The 13,293-nt window shown below is 41.4% G+C and overlaps 1 protein-coding gene across 10 annotated transcripts in view; it reads right to left on the bottom strand.

Annotated features, from left to right (window-relative positions):
* IL1RAPL2 (interleukin 1 receptor accessory protein like 2) overlaps positions 1–13,293 on the bottom strand; it is a 366,669-nt gene that overhangs the window by 350,223 nt on the left and 3,153 nt on the right. For 9 of the 10 annotated variants that reach the window (XM_086850187.1, XM_086850195.1, XM_086850200.1 and 6 more), the window contains exons 2-3: positions 7,647–7,769; positions 3,343–3,443 (exon numbers count right to left, since the gene is read on the bottom strand). In XM_086850187.1, the coding sequence (XP_086706313.1) occupies positions 3,343–3,424 (82 nt within the window). In that variant the 5' untranslated portion in view covers positions 3,425–3,443; positions 7,647–7,769. Of the gene's footprint in view, positions 1–3,342; positions 3,444–7,646; positions 7,770–9,944; positions 10,081–13,293 lie in introns of those variants that run through there. The other variant, XM_086850191.1, reaches the window with a different exon arrangement.

Raw genomic sequence — 13,293 nt, 5'->3', positions numbered from 1 at the left:
AGCTCACCCATTTTAATTATTTTGGCACCACATCTCAAGTGAGAAGCAGCCAAACAAATTTGTCTTGCTACAAGTTTGTGTCATTTTTGCAGCGTTGCAGGGTACTCTGAATCTATTCTCAGTCTTCATATGCATCCCTGCTTCTCTTTTCCAAATGGGAAATATAGACACCTAAATCTGTAACAAAGGGCAAGTAAAGGACATGAGAAAAATCTTTCAGTTCTGCTTGTCTGTTCCCTTCCATGAGGATTCTTTCTTCAGTAAACTACAGTTCTTTGCTTGCAGCTGGAGCACCATTTCATCACCTTCTGTTTAAAATCTTAGATCCTCCACTCCTGGCCTCTCTTCAATGGCTCTTGCCTGTTGTCCAGTCTCTGTGTACTGTCTGCACTTGCTGTCCAGAGTTCTCATCCTCAACTTCTTCCCCCTGGGTTTCCATTCCTTGATTTTGAAGGAAAATTTCTGCACCAGCCCCTGAAGATGCTTTCCTAGCCAAACCTTTCCTCTCCAAGTCAACTCCAGTTTCACCTATAAAGCCCTTCTGGACATTCTGCCCCCATTTTGACTGCCTTGGTTGAGCGATGCCTTTGTATTACCTGACAACACCAGCTCACCTTCTCCTTGCTCCTCTTCAAGTCAGCTCTCTTTAGATCCTCCCTGCCCCTTAAGCAAGATACATTCCATTATGTGATATTACACACATGCCAGTCAACCTCATAATTGCTCTTGTACTCGACACTAATCACAATTCTGACCATTCATGCAATAATTCTATGCATTGCTTAGAAAAAATGCCAGTCTACATAGGTCAGCAAAGACACCAATTTTGCTGGTTTATTGTTCTAGTAGCCCAAATCTGTCTTTATCATCAGTGTCAGCACCTTCTATGCACTGTTTCACACTGCTCTACATAACTGTCTGCACGATTTCCCTTCCCCTTTTCAGGATGCTCACCAGCACAGACATACCCATACCAACAACCAGCAAGATGCAGGACCACAATGCCCATCCAGACATTGCTGCAGAGATCCTGTCCACAGAGCATCCTTTGGGCCCTTCAGCCACTCCCCCACCTCAGCTCTAATCTACAGCTAAAACACTATTCCTGCTTCCAGATATCCTGCAGTTTACACTGCAGTGCAGCTGCCCACAAATAACCATTACATTAATTTCCACTCTCCTTCATCAAGACACCAGTGTAAAAAAAGCCCAAAAGTCTGAACTACACCACCAGGATGTTACAGCTACTGTAACTCTGTGGAAAATATGCTGACATTGTTTCTTTTTGCATTTGCCTGTTTGCATCCACCCACTGTCCCTGATCTTCTACTAAAACTATACAAACAATTAAAGCTCAGAAGTAGCTGGAGCATCTCTCTCTTCACAACATACAACATTTGTGAAGCCCCAAGCAGTCAAACAACAGTCCTTCAAATCTAAAGACCTTTCAGAAAAGGAATCAAATTATTAATTTTACTCCAAGTGCTGATATCACAGAAACAGAAAATTACTTCACACACAATGTAGTGGGAAAAGCAAAAAAAAAAAAAAAAAAAAAAGAAATCTACAGTTTGCTCCATGCTGCAACCAGAGTGAGTACTGAAGGTAAAAGCCAACTACATGATTGTATACTTGCAAAGAAACTATAATTTTACTTTATGTGCATTTTTTCCTCTTCATCTTATTCTCCACACATACTGGCACAATCAAATGAAATGAAAAAGAACCACCTATTCACTAGTGGGTTATATTTAGCAAGAGGCAGTCTAACATATTAAAGCATTTTTCCCACCAGTACTGAACCTAAATTGACAGTGTCAACAACTGCTATTACCACAAGACATTGTGCAGAGTCAAAGAAAGCAGATTTTAAAAATATATATCTAATGAAAGGTAAACTACCAGCTGAATGATGCTACAACCACCAGCATGTCACTTCTACAGCCAGGCACTTCTGGCAGAGGAACTGCACAGCCCTTGCTCGCAGCCAGGTGCTGTTGCCTGGCACCAGTGAATAGAGGCTGTTCACTTACACTGATTGTGGGTCTCAGAGAGTTTCCACCTAGGCCAGTGACAGCAGTTTTGAAGAACAAGAACACCATCACCCTCAGCAGAGTTTAGACCAAGATGCACCGTAGCCAAACCCCAATAGCCATGACTGCTCCCACAGCACAACCTGGGTTCTGGACACAATAACCCCAACAAAAGGCCAGAGACAAATTCAGTTTAGCAACTTCCATTTACACTTTCCAGACCAGCATCTGGCAGCTCCCAGAGTAACAATTCTCAGCCTGGGATGTGACATGTAATTCTTTTTAATAGGTAGCCCAACAATTTTCTCCTCTGTTTTCAAGAAATGCAGAAATTAAACTTAACACATGTGACACCAGCTGAAGTCAGTAATTTCTGTTTGTACCTGCAGTGTTGAAAAGACTGAAGACCTTGAGGACAGCAGGATCAGTGAAAGCCCTCACATATGTCAGTAAACACACAGTGTGGAAAAACAACATGCAATCAAAAGTTTAACAGTCAAACATTTCCCCTTACACACACCAGGCTGTAGCAGACTGACACCACTGTGTAGCACTGCAGCTGAGCTGCCTGTCTGCCCAGGGTCTTCTAAACTCACACTTCACTTGAGAAATACAAAGTCTCATGAAGTCACTCCTTTGAGAGGGCAAAGCTGCATGGAGCAGAGCATGTCTCACTTCAGGCTCAAGTACAGATAAACCATTATCCAGATGAACTGTCTACCCTGGAAGGAGAGATTCTGATGCTTCTTTAAAGTGTTCTGTTACTACCAGAAGGTTTCAGAAGCAGATGTAAACATGAACCAATTCCCAGTCTCTTTCACTGACAGAATAATCAGAGATTACCTACTCAGGAAAGCTCTTCCCACTTAACACTATACATGATCACATGTCTGGCCAGCATAACGTTTTCAAACATGACCTTTCAACATACAAAAAATCATCCAGACCTAAAACTCACCACAGACCACATCCACAGTTAAGAAACTCCCTTATAAGTAAAAGACTGGATGTTAGAACAATGCCACAATGCCAAAGTCATTATTACCTTTGTAATACCTCTGCTTGAGGTTTCAACCAGATCAACTTTTTTTTTTTTCACTTTTTTTTTTTTTAACAAAAGAAAATGTAAGGACACTTTCAAACAGTTTTTATTTACTAAGCAAACCATGCCAGTTATGACTCTCTATTTTTTTTTTTTTTGAGGCAGAACAGAACAAGCAGTATATATGCAAAACAAAATCCAGCCATCTAAAATGCTTGATAGCATGAGGTCCAGATCCAAAAGTAAAAATAATTTTCTGTGACTTACCAGAATTTCTCTTTGACACGAACTTCAAATTCATGCTGACTACAGTACAGATCACAAGAACCAAGAAAACAAGAGGCTTCATCTTTCACTTTCTGTGACAGCTGAAATGAAAACATAGTACAAAGTCTGAATCACAGCTTTTCACTACAACAAAGCAGCAGCTACAGTTAAACATTTCTCAAAGAACCATTACAGGGCAATGGCTTAATGTAACAACTTCTCCGTTTATGTTTAGGCAGGGATAGGAAAACATAACAGTTCAAAGTTACCATGTATGAACAATTTACCTCTTACTATCAGACAAAAGGGTCGGGTTTTTTTAAATGACACCTCAAAAATATCATTTTGCTCTCAAAGAAAAAAATCACAAGATGCAACAGTTTATTTGAAGTAGTATGGGTCTAATCTGGCAGATTTTTATACGTTATTTGAGGGGAAAATCCTGATGGTCACAATTAGCTTTGTGTCAAACAAACATGTCACACACTTAAATTCATATTGTTCAGGAAAACACATAGAGTAGGTTAATCGTGCAATCTCTCTTAGCAACCTTACTTTCCCACTGGTGGCCTTGTAAAAGCTCCTACAATGCCTACAATTGACTACAATTAATGCTGTTTCAGAAATTTCTCCTATACAATGAGGTAAAGAAAGGTGAAAAAAATCAGAAATCAATGAATGTAGATCTCAGGATTCTCACCTGTGACATTTACTACATGCATTATATTATGTTCATTAAAAAAGAAAAAGGAAAATCTAGTTTAGAATTTTATTTTTAATTTTATATAATTACTGGAACTAATTCTGTTTTCATTTACAAGTACCATGCCATTCAAGAAAAGATAGTAAGAGCAAACTGAGGCTTCTTCTCTGCACTTAAAAACATGTAGAACAAATCTGAACTCATGAAATCACAGAATCACAAGGTTGGAAGAGACCTCCAAGATCATCGAGTCCAAACCAGCTCTAACACCTCAACTAAACCATGGCACTGAGTGCCACATCCAGTCTTTTCTTTAAATATATCCAGAGATGGTGACTCCACCTCCTCCCTGGGCAGACAATGCCAGTACTTTACCACCCTTTCTGTAAAATCTTTTTCCCAATATCCAACCTGTATTTCCCTTGGCACAGCTTGAGACTGTGTCCCTCTGTTCTGTCAGTTGCTCATTCCAAGCCCATCTCTCTCAAAGAGAGATGCTGAATTACAAGCTAGAGTCCTCAAATATATGCTTAGCTTGAAGTCATGGGCTTTTAAGTGGCCTGATATATTTAAACTCCAGGAACTCATCTCTGTATAAAATACAGGCTTTAGATCAGGACCTTTATTATCAGGTAAAGCAGGCAGTCATCTAAATCACTGTGAAATTATTATTTGCACCAAAAGATTCAGCACACATTTTACAGCAGTTTCAACTAAATAGAAACAAAACTACCAGCATTAGTAGTCAAAACTGAGGTCAATGAAACGGAATCCTCCCAAAAATGCTGTAATACATCTGCCCACCCAGCTCACTCAGAAGTCCCAAACCCTCCACTTCAGGAGCATCCCAGACCCCTCCAGCTCTCAACATTTACCCAACGTGACAAAGCAGCAAGAAGTTACAAAATCGTGCTGTTCACTGATGCTTATTCAGTTTAATTTGGGTTTATTACATCGAATATTCTCCCCTTGTAATTTTATTACTGGCCTATCGTTGTGTGAAGGAAATGTAAGTAACCCTGTGTAATCTTTTACACTATAGGAATTGTGCTGCTATTCAATTATTTCAAAATTACCACTTAAAACTGAAGTTCTCTTCCTCTCACCTTACTGTACTACAATCTATAAACAGGAGTGGATGTTTTTTTCTCCATGAATTCTGTGGCATTTTATTCCTATTGATTACTCACAGTAACAATGCGAAGGCATTTTCAAGAAATAATATGCACTGAAGGCTGTCTGACAGTGGTTAATGACAGAATTAGCATTCACTCTTCCTTGACCTCTCCTTGGAGTAACACAATCCTGAAACCAGTAAGGCCATCGTGACAAGAGAGCTTAAAAAAAGTAATTGAACTGAATCTTTTGACAGATAATTGTAATGATGATGTTACGCTAGAATGATTTTCAAGTATAACTTTGCAAATTAGTTTCTCCACTTTTCTCCATTCGGTAATTACAGCTGAAATATGGAATTACTAGGTCCTTTTTCATGTGGGTCTGTGCATCTCCACCCCAAACAAGCTAGACTGCATTAAATACATTCAAAAATTCAAAGCAAGTTCTGCCAACCAATACTAATGCTAGGCAGAGCAGAAAATTCTTGGTTCTGTCAGCACTGATAGGAGTTTTACTTTTTGAAGCCCTGGCCTCTCCAAGGCAGTCAGTCTCTGTACCTCCACAAATCAGGAATACAGAGCAGGAAAAGGGCAAGAAACCACAGCACCACCCAGTCATTCATAATCAAGCCCAAAGCCTCAGCTTGTCACATCTGACACAACTCCACTGAGGCTGGCATGGAAATATCCATCAGAGTCTGAGCTGTCACTTCCACCAGCAATGGGATCAGTCACACCAGTGTGACCAGTGGCTCAGCTGGCTCCTGTCCTGAGACAGCAGCCAGCTACAATCAGTTCAAACTGCCCCATCAGAGATGACTGTTTTTAAACATTCAGGTTAACAAAGAACACAAGATACAAAATAAGCTGTATTTTCCCCAGAATGTCCAGCAGCCAGAAGAAGAAAGGTTGTATTAATTCAAGACTAAGTTTCCAAACTGGTCAGGAGATTTCTGGATCTGACTGTGCCAAGACTCTCACCATGTCTACCCACAGGAGCAGTCCCAATTTCCTCCTGAGGGCCATTGAGTCACTGGTCAGGCAGGGTGATGGAATAACGACTGAAGCCAGCCCCGTGCTAAACTTTGGCTACAAATGTGTTGTGGATGCCTATGGTCTGATAAAGAGCATGAACACAACTGTGCCACCTTGAAGAGACACAAGACAGAATAAACCTGATAGAGATCAGTGCCATTTCCCTGCAAGCAGGGGCTGAATTTACCATTTGACAAAACTTTCCCCTCACAGGCACTGAGCAGCACTTCCCTGAGGAGCTGCTTGCTCTGATGCTGCAAACTCCAAGCAGGGGTGAGTAGGGGCTCACAGCTGTAACAAGAATGTAACACACTACTGGTCATGCCTCATGAGAGGGGAACCAAGTTCACACCATTCCCAGAAGACTGAAGACATCTCATTCAATAAGGACATAGAAAATTACAGCCAACTTGCCTAAAATCACTGTGAGGAGGGAAGAGAGACACAGAATGAAGTGCTTGTGGACAAAGGTGAAAAAAATCACTAGTCCAAGCCTTGTTGTGACCTGCCAGCTTGTATTTGCATCCAGGAAAGTAAAGGGAAGTTGCTATCAGAGGGAAAAGTGTAGGAGAAGCAAGGTGCAACAACTTAATTCTTCATCACTGCATTGCCAATAAAGTCTTTCCTTCCCTCTTCACCCCATTTGTGCTACACACCTGACTTTGGGCATCTGTCACAGTGTCCTGTAAGCACACAAAACTACAAGGGGCCAGGCTGCCATCCAGCACAAATTTTGTTCTTCTAACAAAAACCACCTTGACTCCCATATCCTGCCTAACACCCTTCATCTCTTTTGAAAAACTTAGTTCTTCCAACCAAATCCTCAGAAAACAGAGCTTGGGAAACTCCTGTGTTCCAGTTTCCATCGTGTACTGCCTGCTGTCTTTCCAGATCCCACTTTAGCTCATATGGCTTCTGGAACTCAAAGGAACTTCAAGTGACAAGGTTAGAAGTAGGCACTTAGAAATGAGAAGAAAATCAGAGCATTATTTTGCACAAAATCCAGCACATAAATTCCCAAGTTCACACTTTCAATATAATTTAGCTTTGCTCTAATTTGTACCACAAGCTTTGCTTATGCAGTGCTCTTTTTTAAAAGAAAACAAGAAAGGAAAAGCAGTGCATGTGCACTCAGGCACACGTCTGTGCACAGGCTGAGATATGCTGACACACCACGAGGCTCTGTAGGTTCTGGTTTCTCCACAGAAGATGTGATGCAGAAGGCACTCATTAAAAACAGCAAACCACCTCTTTAGTGATTTCCAATTGTCAGGTTTTGTTGCTCAGATATCTCACAAAAATAAATTACCGGTTTCACCTCACACACAAAGGATGAAATGGCAACAGTAATTCTTTCGTTGTCTTTACAGTAGGCTGGTCCTGTTCTTTCTTCTCAAACTATTTCCCCATCCCACTTTTTAAGGCTTTAAATTTTAATATGAACTCACTCTCGGGTCTTCTCTTTTGCCAACATACCACATCGAGATGTTTATTACTCAAAGATTTTCAGCCTATATAAGATGTTGGTTGGCAGCAATCCACAATGGGCACCAACTCCTTTTTGCTGATACCTGAAATACAAAAAAAAATACTCAGGATCAGAGATAAAATACTCAAGATCACAGATGCATGCTAGCTCAAATAATGTCTCTTCAGCTCTGCTTGATATGGGTCATGCAGTGTTCTTCGCTCTGCTGCTCAATGAGCATCAAAGAATATTTCATTTTGCCTAATTCATTGTGCATCTTCACCATCATAACCAGCCACTTAAGTTGTCTAAATACAAAAGGAGCATTAATTCTACAAGGCAGTGTGCATTCAGCATTTGTCTTGCAGGATTTAAGTCTCCACTGGACCCAGGTCCTTAACTAAACTCACATCTGCCTAATTCTCCTTGTTCAGCTGAAATTTAAAGAGAAATTTTAAAATTAGGTCTCCTAGGGTGATTTTATGATGACACTTTATTCCCTAGTCATGTGTTTTATGCCCAGAAATGGCTGCTGTATTTTAAAGATGAACCAGGTGGTGGGGCTGGAGCCTGGGAACTGCGGGGCTCCGTTCAAACCCTCTGTCCGGTGCTCCGGACAGCCTGGCCCAGGGACCCCACATTGTTCCTTTTGTCAGATTATTTTTGATAGCTTGAAGCCAGAAGTTTTTTTCCCTTCCCTTCCTCTAGCATGGAGGCTGTACCAGGAATCCTTTCAGCAGCTTTTTGGTTTTGGCTGGTGTTTTTTCCTTTGAACCATTTTTGGCTTGGCTTGTTTTTCTTCCCAGCCCATCCGGGGAGCCAGTGGGACCACCTGGAACCTGAGACCTCACAGGAGCTGAACCAACATGAGAAAGGACATTAAAATCCACCAACTTCAGCTGCTGTGAGGAGGAGACCCACACCAGAGATCCAACAGGTTCCCAGCTGCTGTGAACTCTTATCTCCTCTCTTCCCAGAGACAAGAAGGGCAGCCGCCACCTTTCCCTCTTGGCCACATGGACACGTGGGGGTGAGGCTCAATTTTTTTCCCAGTGCTTTGTGGGTAACTTGCTTTGTTAATAAACAGTTTTACTTTTTTCACTTTCATCCCCTGGTATCCATTTCTCTCACTGGCAGAAGAAAAGGGAGATATTGAAGCCCTTTCTCTTTAGAGGAAACTCTCATTCCAGAGCATTTTCTCCTAAAATTTGTCTCCAGAACCAAGACATGAGGTGAACATGGTGTGCCTGCTCAACACAGTGCTTGTGTTATGCAAACTGGAAGTAAACAGCAACAAAGAGACAACATCTAAACTATCTGGGATTACTACTGGCTCAGCAGTGCATCACCTGCGTGACAGTAACACAACAAGGAAAAAGCAAGGTCTTATCCTGACAAAGCAAAAGGAACCCACAGCTAAATACTGACAAGGTTATAATATTTATCTCTAATGACTCCCCTCAAGGCTGAATGTCTGGGTGAAAAAGAAAAGGAAGAAAAACCTAAAACTCACAGATCTTCTGTGATTTAAAGGACTAAATTCAACCTTACCAGTTATTTCAGAAGAAACAATCAGTACCATCCCTTTGGTGTTAACACCCAGGTTTTGTTTGAAAAAATTTTAATGCTGCCACTAAAAGGTGAAATATCTTCCAAATGGAACTGTTGAAGATACCAAGTGCAGAATCTTAAAGTTTCAAAAAGAATCTTACAGTGTAACACAGAAACAAAAAAAAAAAGGGTTTCAGTGACAAGCACAAAAGAAAAATACTGGGGATGGCCTACACCCCATTCACTTCCCCATGAACATATCTGGCTGCAGAGTGTGTAAGTGATTTTAGTTATGGTGAAGTGGCAATCACACTCAACACTGAGCACACTGCTGGCTTGCCCTGTAGAGAAAACCCTGCAAGCCCAAGAACACAAGAACATTTTCTTACAAGGATTTTCCTATCCAAGGCAGAAAATGAGAAAATCCCCTGCAATACTCTGAATATAGATAAAGATTAAAATATCTGTAGTATCAAAACACTAAAGAGTGATGAGCATACAACGTACACACGCATCTAAACTGATGCTAAGAAAATTCAATAAAAACCTAAGCAGCCCATCTTAACAGATTTGTAAACCAGAAGAACTAGGACTACTCAGCACTGATTAGCAGATGGAGTTCTATCAGCTCACACCACACACTGACCTCGATTCCCTAAGCAACTCACACAGAATTCAAGTTCATTATATCTCCAAACCAGATTTTAAATCCCTGCATTGTACTCACCCCTCATTGCAGCAGCTCCTGCATTTGGAAGCACAGAAAGCAACAGTAAGGAAGTACAAGAATGACAAAGGAGTGGGAAAGTTACTGTTTTTTAAGCCTTATACCCAGCTGTGATGTACTGATTCAGCACTACCCTGGATTCTAGAGAGAATTATTGCTCAGCCTTAACGTCACAATATCCTAACTACACATCCTAGGATACATGGATATGTGTGTGCAGTATCACAGCTTTTAAGTCTGAGTAGTCCAGGCCTTTTACACGCATTCAAAGTGAAATACATATTGTGGGAGGAGGATTACAGCTGTACTGCAAGCCCTCATGGTTTATGAGGTCAACAGAATGGATTAATTAATTTACAGCCTTTTTTTCCCCCTAGAGTAGAAGCTATTAATATTCTACATATATTTACTCCTGCAGATTGTGGTTTAATCAATACAGTACTTCAGGCAACATGAAGTACTGTAGGAAATGTAAAAACTCTCAGAGCCAGCGTTTAGGTTTACAGAGTGGGGCTTAGCCTCTCAGCACCTTGCAGAAGTACTTAAAAGCTTACAGCAAAGCCCACTGGGAGGGAGAAGGAAATGTAAAGACAAGCTGCACTTGGAAAGCTAAACATGTACACTAGCACTGAGGAAAGGGGAGAGATTTTAACAATCACCTTGAATCAGCCTAAGTCCTAGAACAGATGCAGTTACAGCAGGAAGTTCCCAATGCAGAGCAAGGTGCAGCAGTAATCACAGCATCTGAGGGGACAGAGCCATGGGTGACCACATGTGCTTCTCAAAGCTCACAAGGTTGCTGGACACTGTCCCAGGATGACAAATTTCTTCTGGGCTGAGACAAGCTCACACTACTCTCAAACCCAGCCCAGCCAGCCCATCCTGGGCTGTGGAGAAGCCTCATGCAGGAAAAAAACTCTGACTCTTGCTTTTCAGATATCTTGAGTGAAAAAAAAAAAAAAAAAAAAGTGCTGATGAGAACTCTCAAGCTTCAGAGTCACTGATGAACCCTGTAAATTCCAGACAAACCATGGCTGCACATGACTCCAGCTCTTCAGCTGCTGACACCCAGAACAAACACCCCTGCTCAGGTCATGGCTGTTTTCTCCTGAGTGCTTTAAATGGCCCTGCCAGCGGTCACAGGTCCTCTCTACAGAGCCTCAACTACAAAAGGAGAAGACATTTCAGATTAAAAGAGAGGAGAAAAGACCATTCTCACCCACAGCAATTTCACTCACTGCTCTCATATCAATAAGGAGGTCTGTCCAATTCGCAGCCGCCTAAGCAGGGGCATTATTAAGCCAAAAGATTAGATGCTTTGCTTCTTTCATACCCATTCTAACCCTGCTCCCCAAGCAGCTTTTGCAGAAAAGCTATTAAAAATGGAGAGAGACAGTTCAAAGGGAGGTCTCAATCCTGAAAGATAGCACATCCCTCCTCTTTCCCCCCACACCGCTTCTCTCGTTCCCCTTGTGCTCCTCAAGGCTCGTTACAGAGGTGCTCAGCACAAATAGAACTAGATTTTAGACTGGGCTGCCATCTGCATGCTGAAATGTTCCCTGCTTTTACAGAGCCTTTAAAACAGGCCTCTTTCCCTGACCACACAGCAGAGACACTACAGCTGTAACTCTCAGCCATATCGACATTATCCCTGCTCTCATACACACTCATAGCTCTGCAATATTAACAAAATAACAGTATTTGCACTAGCCATGGAAAATCAGGTCCAAATTCACTCCTGTTAATGAAACAGGATCTGTGAGAATACAGTTCTGCACGCAATGTGCTTAGAAATTCATTCCTTGATTTCATTCATGGCCACACGCTTTTCTAACTAATACATACTGTTCAAAGATGACAGAATTTGGAAAAAATTACATATCAGTTGTCAGGCACCTTGTAAAACACTCATCTACAGTTTTCCACTTAGAAAACAGTCCCAGAGAAGCCAGACATGGCACTTTGCCGTCAGCAGAGGCAAGTTGCTTTCACTGAACTCCACATCATCTCTATTCCTTAAAGTGATAAACAGATTCTTGATGGGTGTTTTTTTCTCTCTTACATAACTAGAGACTGGACTTTACATACATGTGTTGCCAGATTTGTCTGAGTGAAAATAAGAATATAATTAAGTAAGCAAAGAAACAACATCCCCCCAGAATTTGAGAAATTGCTTGAGAATACTTTGACACATTTTTGAAATCTTGGAAACAATGGTGTTTTGTTCTGATGCAGCCAAAATAAAATACATATTTTATGTGCCCTGAAATTGCTCAGTCAAATAGACATCCTTGTTAATTAGCTGTTACATAAAACAAAGAAAAGAGGGGTGGAAAGAACTCTCTGTGGTGCTTTTGGGGTGGAAAGGATTAGCCAAAACCCCGACAGAAGTTTCTAACTCAGTCTCTATCTCACCAGTGTCTTATATTACTGAATATAAGACACTCCTCAGTTCTCCACCAGTTCCAAGAGGGTTTATCTGGATCTAGTACCAGATGCCAGAGGAAACCCACACCATCAAAGCTAGCAAAAAGATTTTCCTTATTCTCAGCAAGGGCGAGATCTTTTCCCTCTGTTTTCTTTTCAAGGCTGTTTAAAGAAAGATTTATTTTTAGTTGGACATCCTGAAAAGCAAATTGCCTCTTAAAGTGCCTCTTTATTTTGTGATACACTTTAAATGTTCACTTTCCCTTCCAGCACTAAAAGAGCTCCTGATAAATAGCTCAGACTCTCATTGTTTGAGGAAGGCTTAGAAATGAAGAGCAGACACAGTTTCCCATACAGCTCTTTAAGGCTGTTTAACAATTGTTCACAATTTAGCATCCCTTAATATTTTCAGCTTGAGCCTCAGTTTGAAGTGAGAGGATTACTCAGAACCTGAATGTTTCAGAGAGCAGGAAAAGTCCATACACTATAAATGCTTTATTTGTACTTCTCACAGTGAGTACAACTTCTCAGCCTTTTCCCTCAGACACACAGGTCAAGGCCACCAGCCCCAGCCATCCCTGGCAGCTTCCCACCTCAGCTAGCAGGGATGACTAGCTGAACATGCTCCTTGGAACCTTTTCTCCACCTCTGGTCCCACAAGGGCATCACAAAGAAAGTTTTAAACAGCCTCTCCCTTCCAAATGCCACATAGAAGACACTGTTCTCCATAGATTTAAGAGATTACTGTTACATGTGTTCTTCTCTCCCCAGGAAACAGCTGAGAACAATATGGAAAACACTCTACTTATGCAAATCCCCTTACAGGAACATCCTGTCCAGACATCCTGGATGCGCCTGTCCTCTCCAAGCAGGCACAGTATCCCAGGGGGTACAAGCTTCACACGCTGTCCCCATTCCCTCC

This window comes from Cyanistes caeruleus, chromosome 14, assembly GCF_971803275.1.
Source record: "Cyanistes caeruleus chromosome 14, bCyaCae1.hap1.1, whole genome shotgun sequence".
Lineage (NCBI taxonomy): Eukaryota > Metazoa > Chordata > Aves > Passeriformes > Paridae > Cyanistes > Cyanistes caeruleus.
Note: the sequence above shows the minus strand (reverse complement) of the source record. Positions and strands in the feature narration are given on the sequence as shown.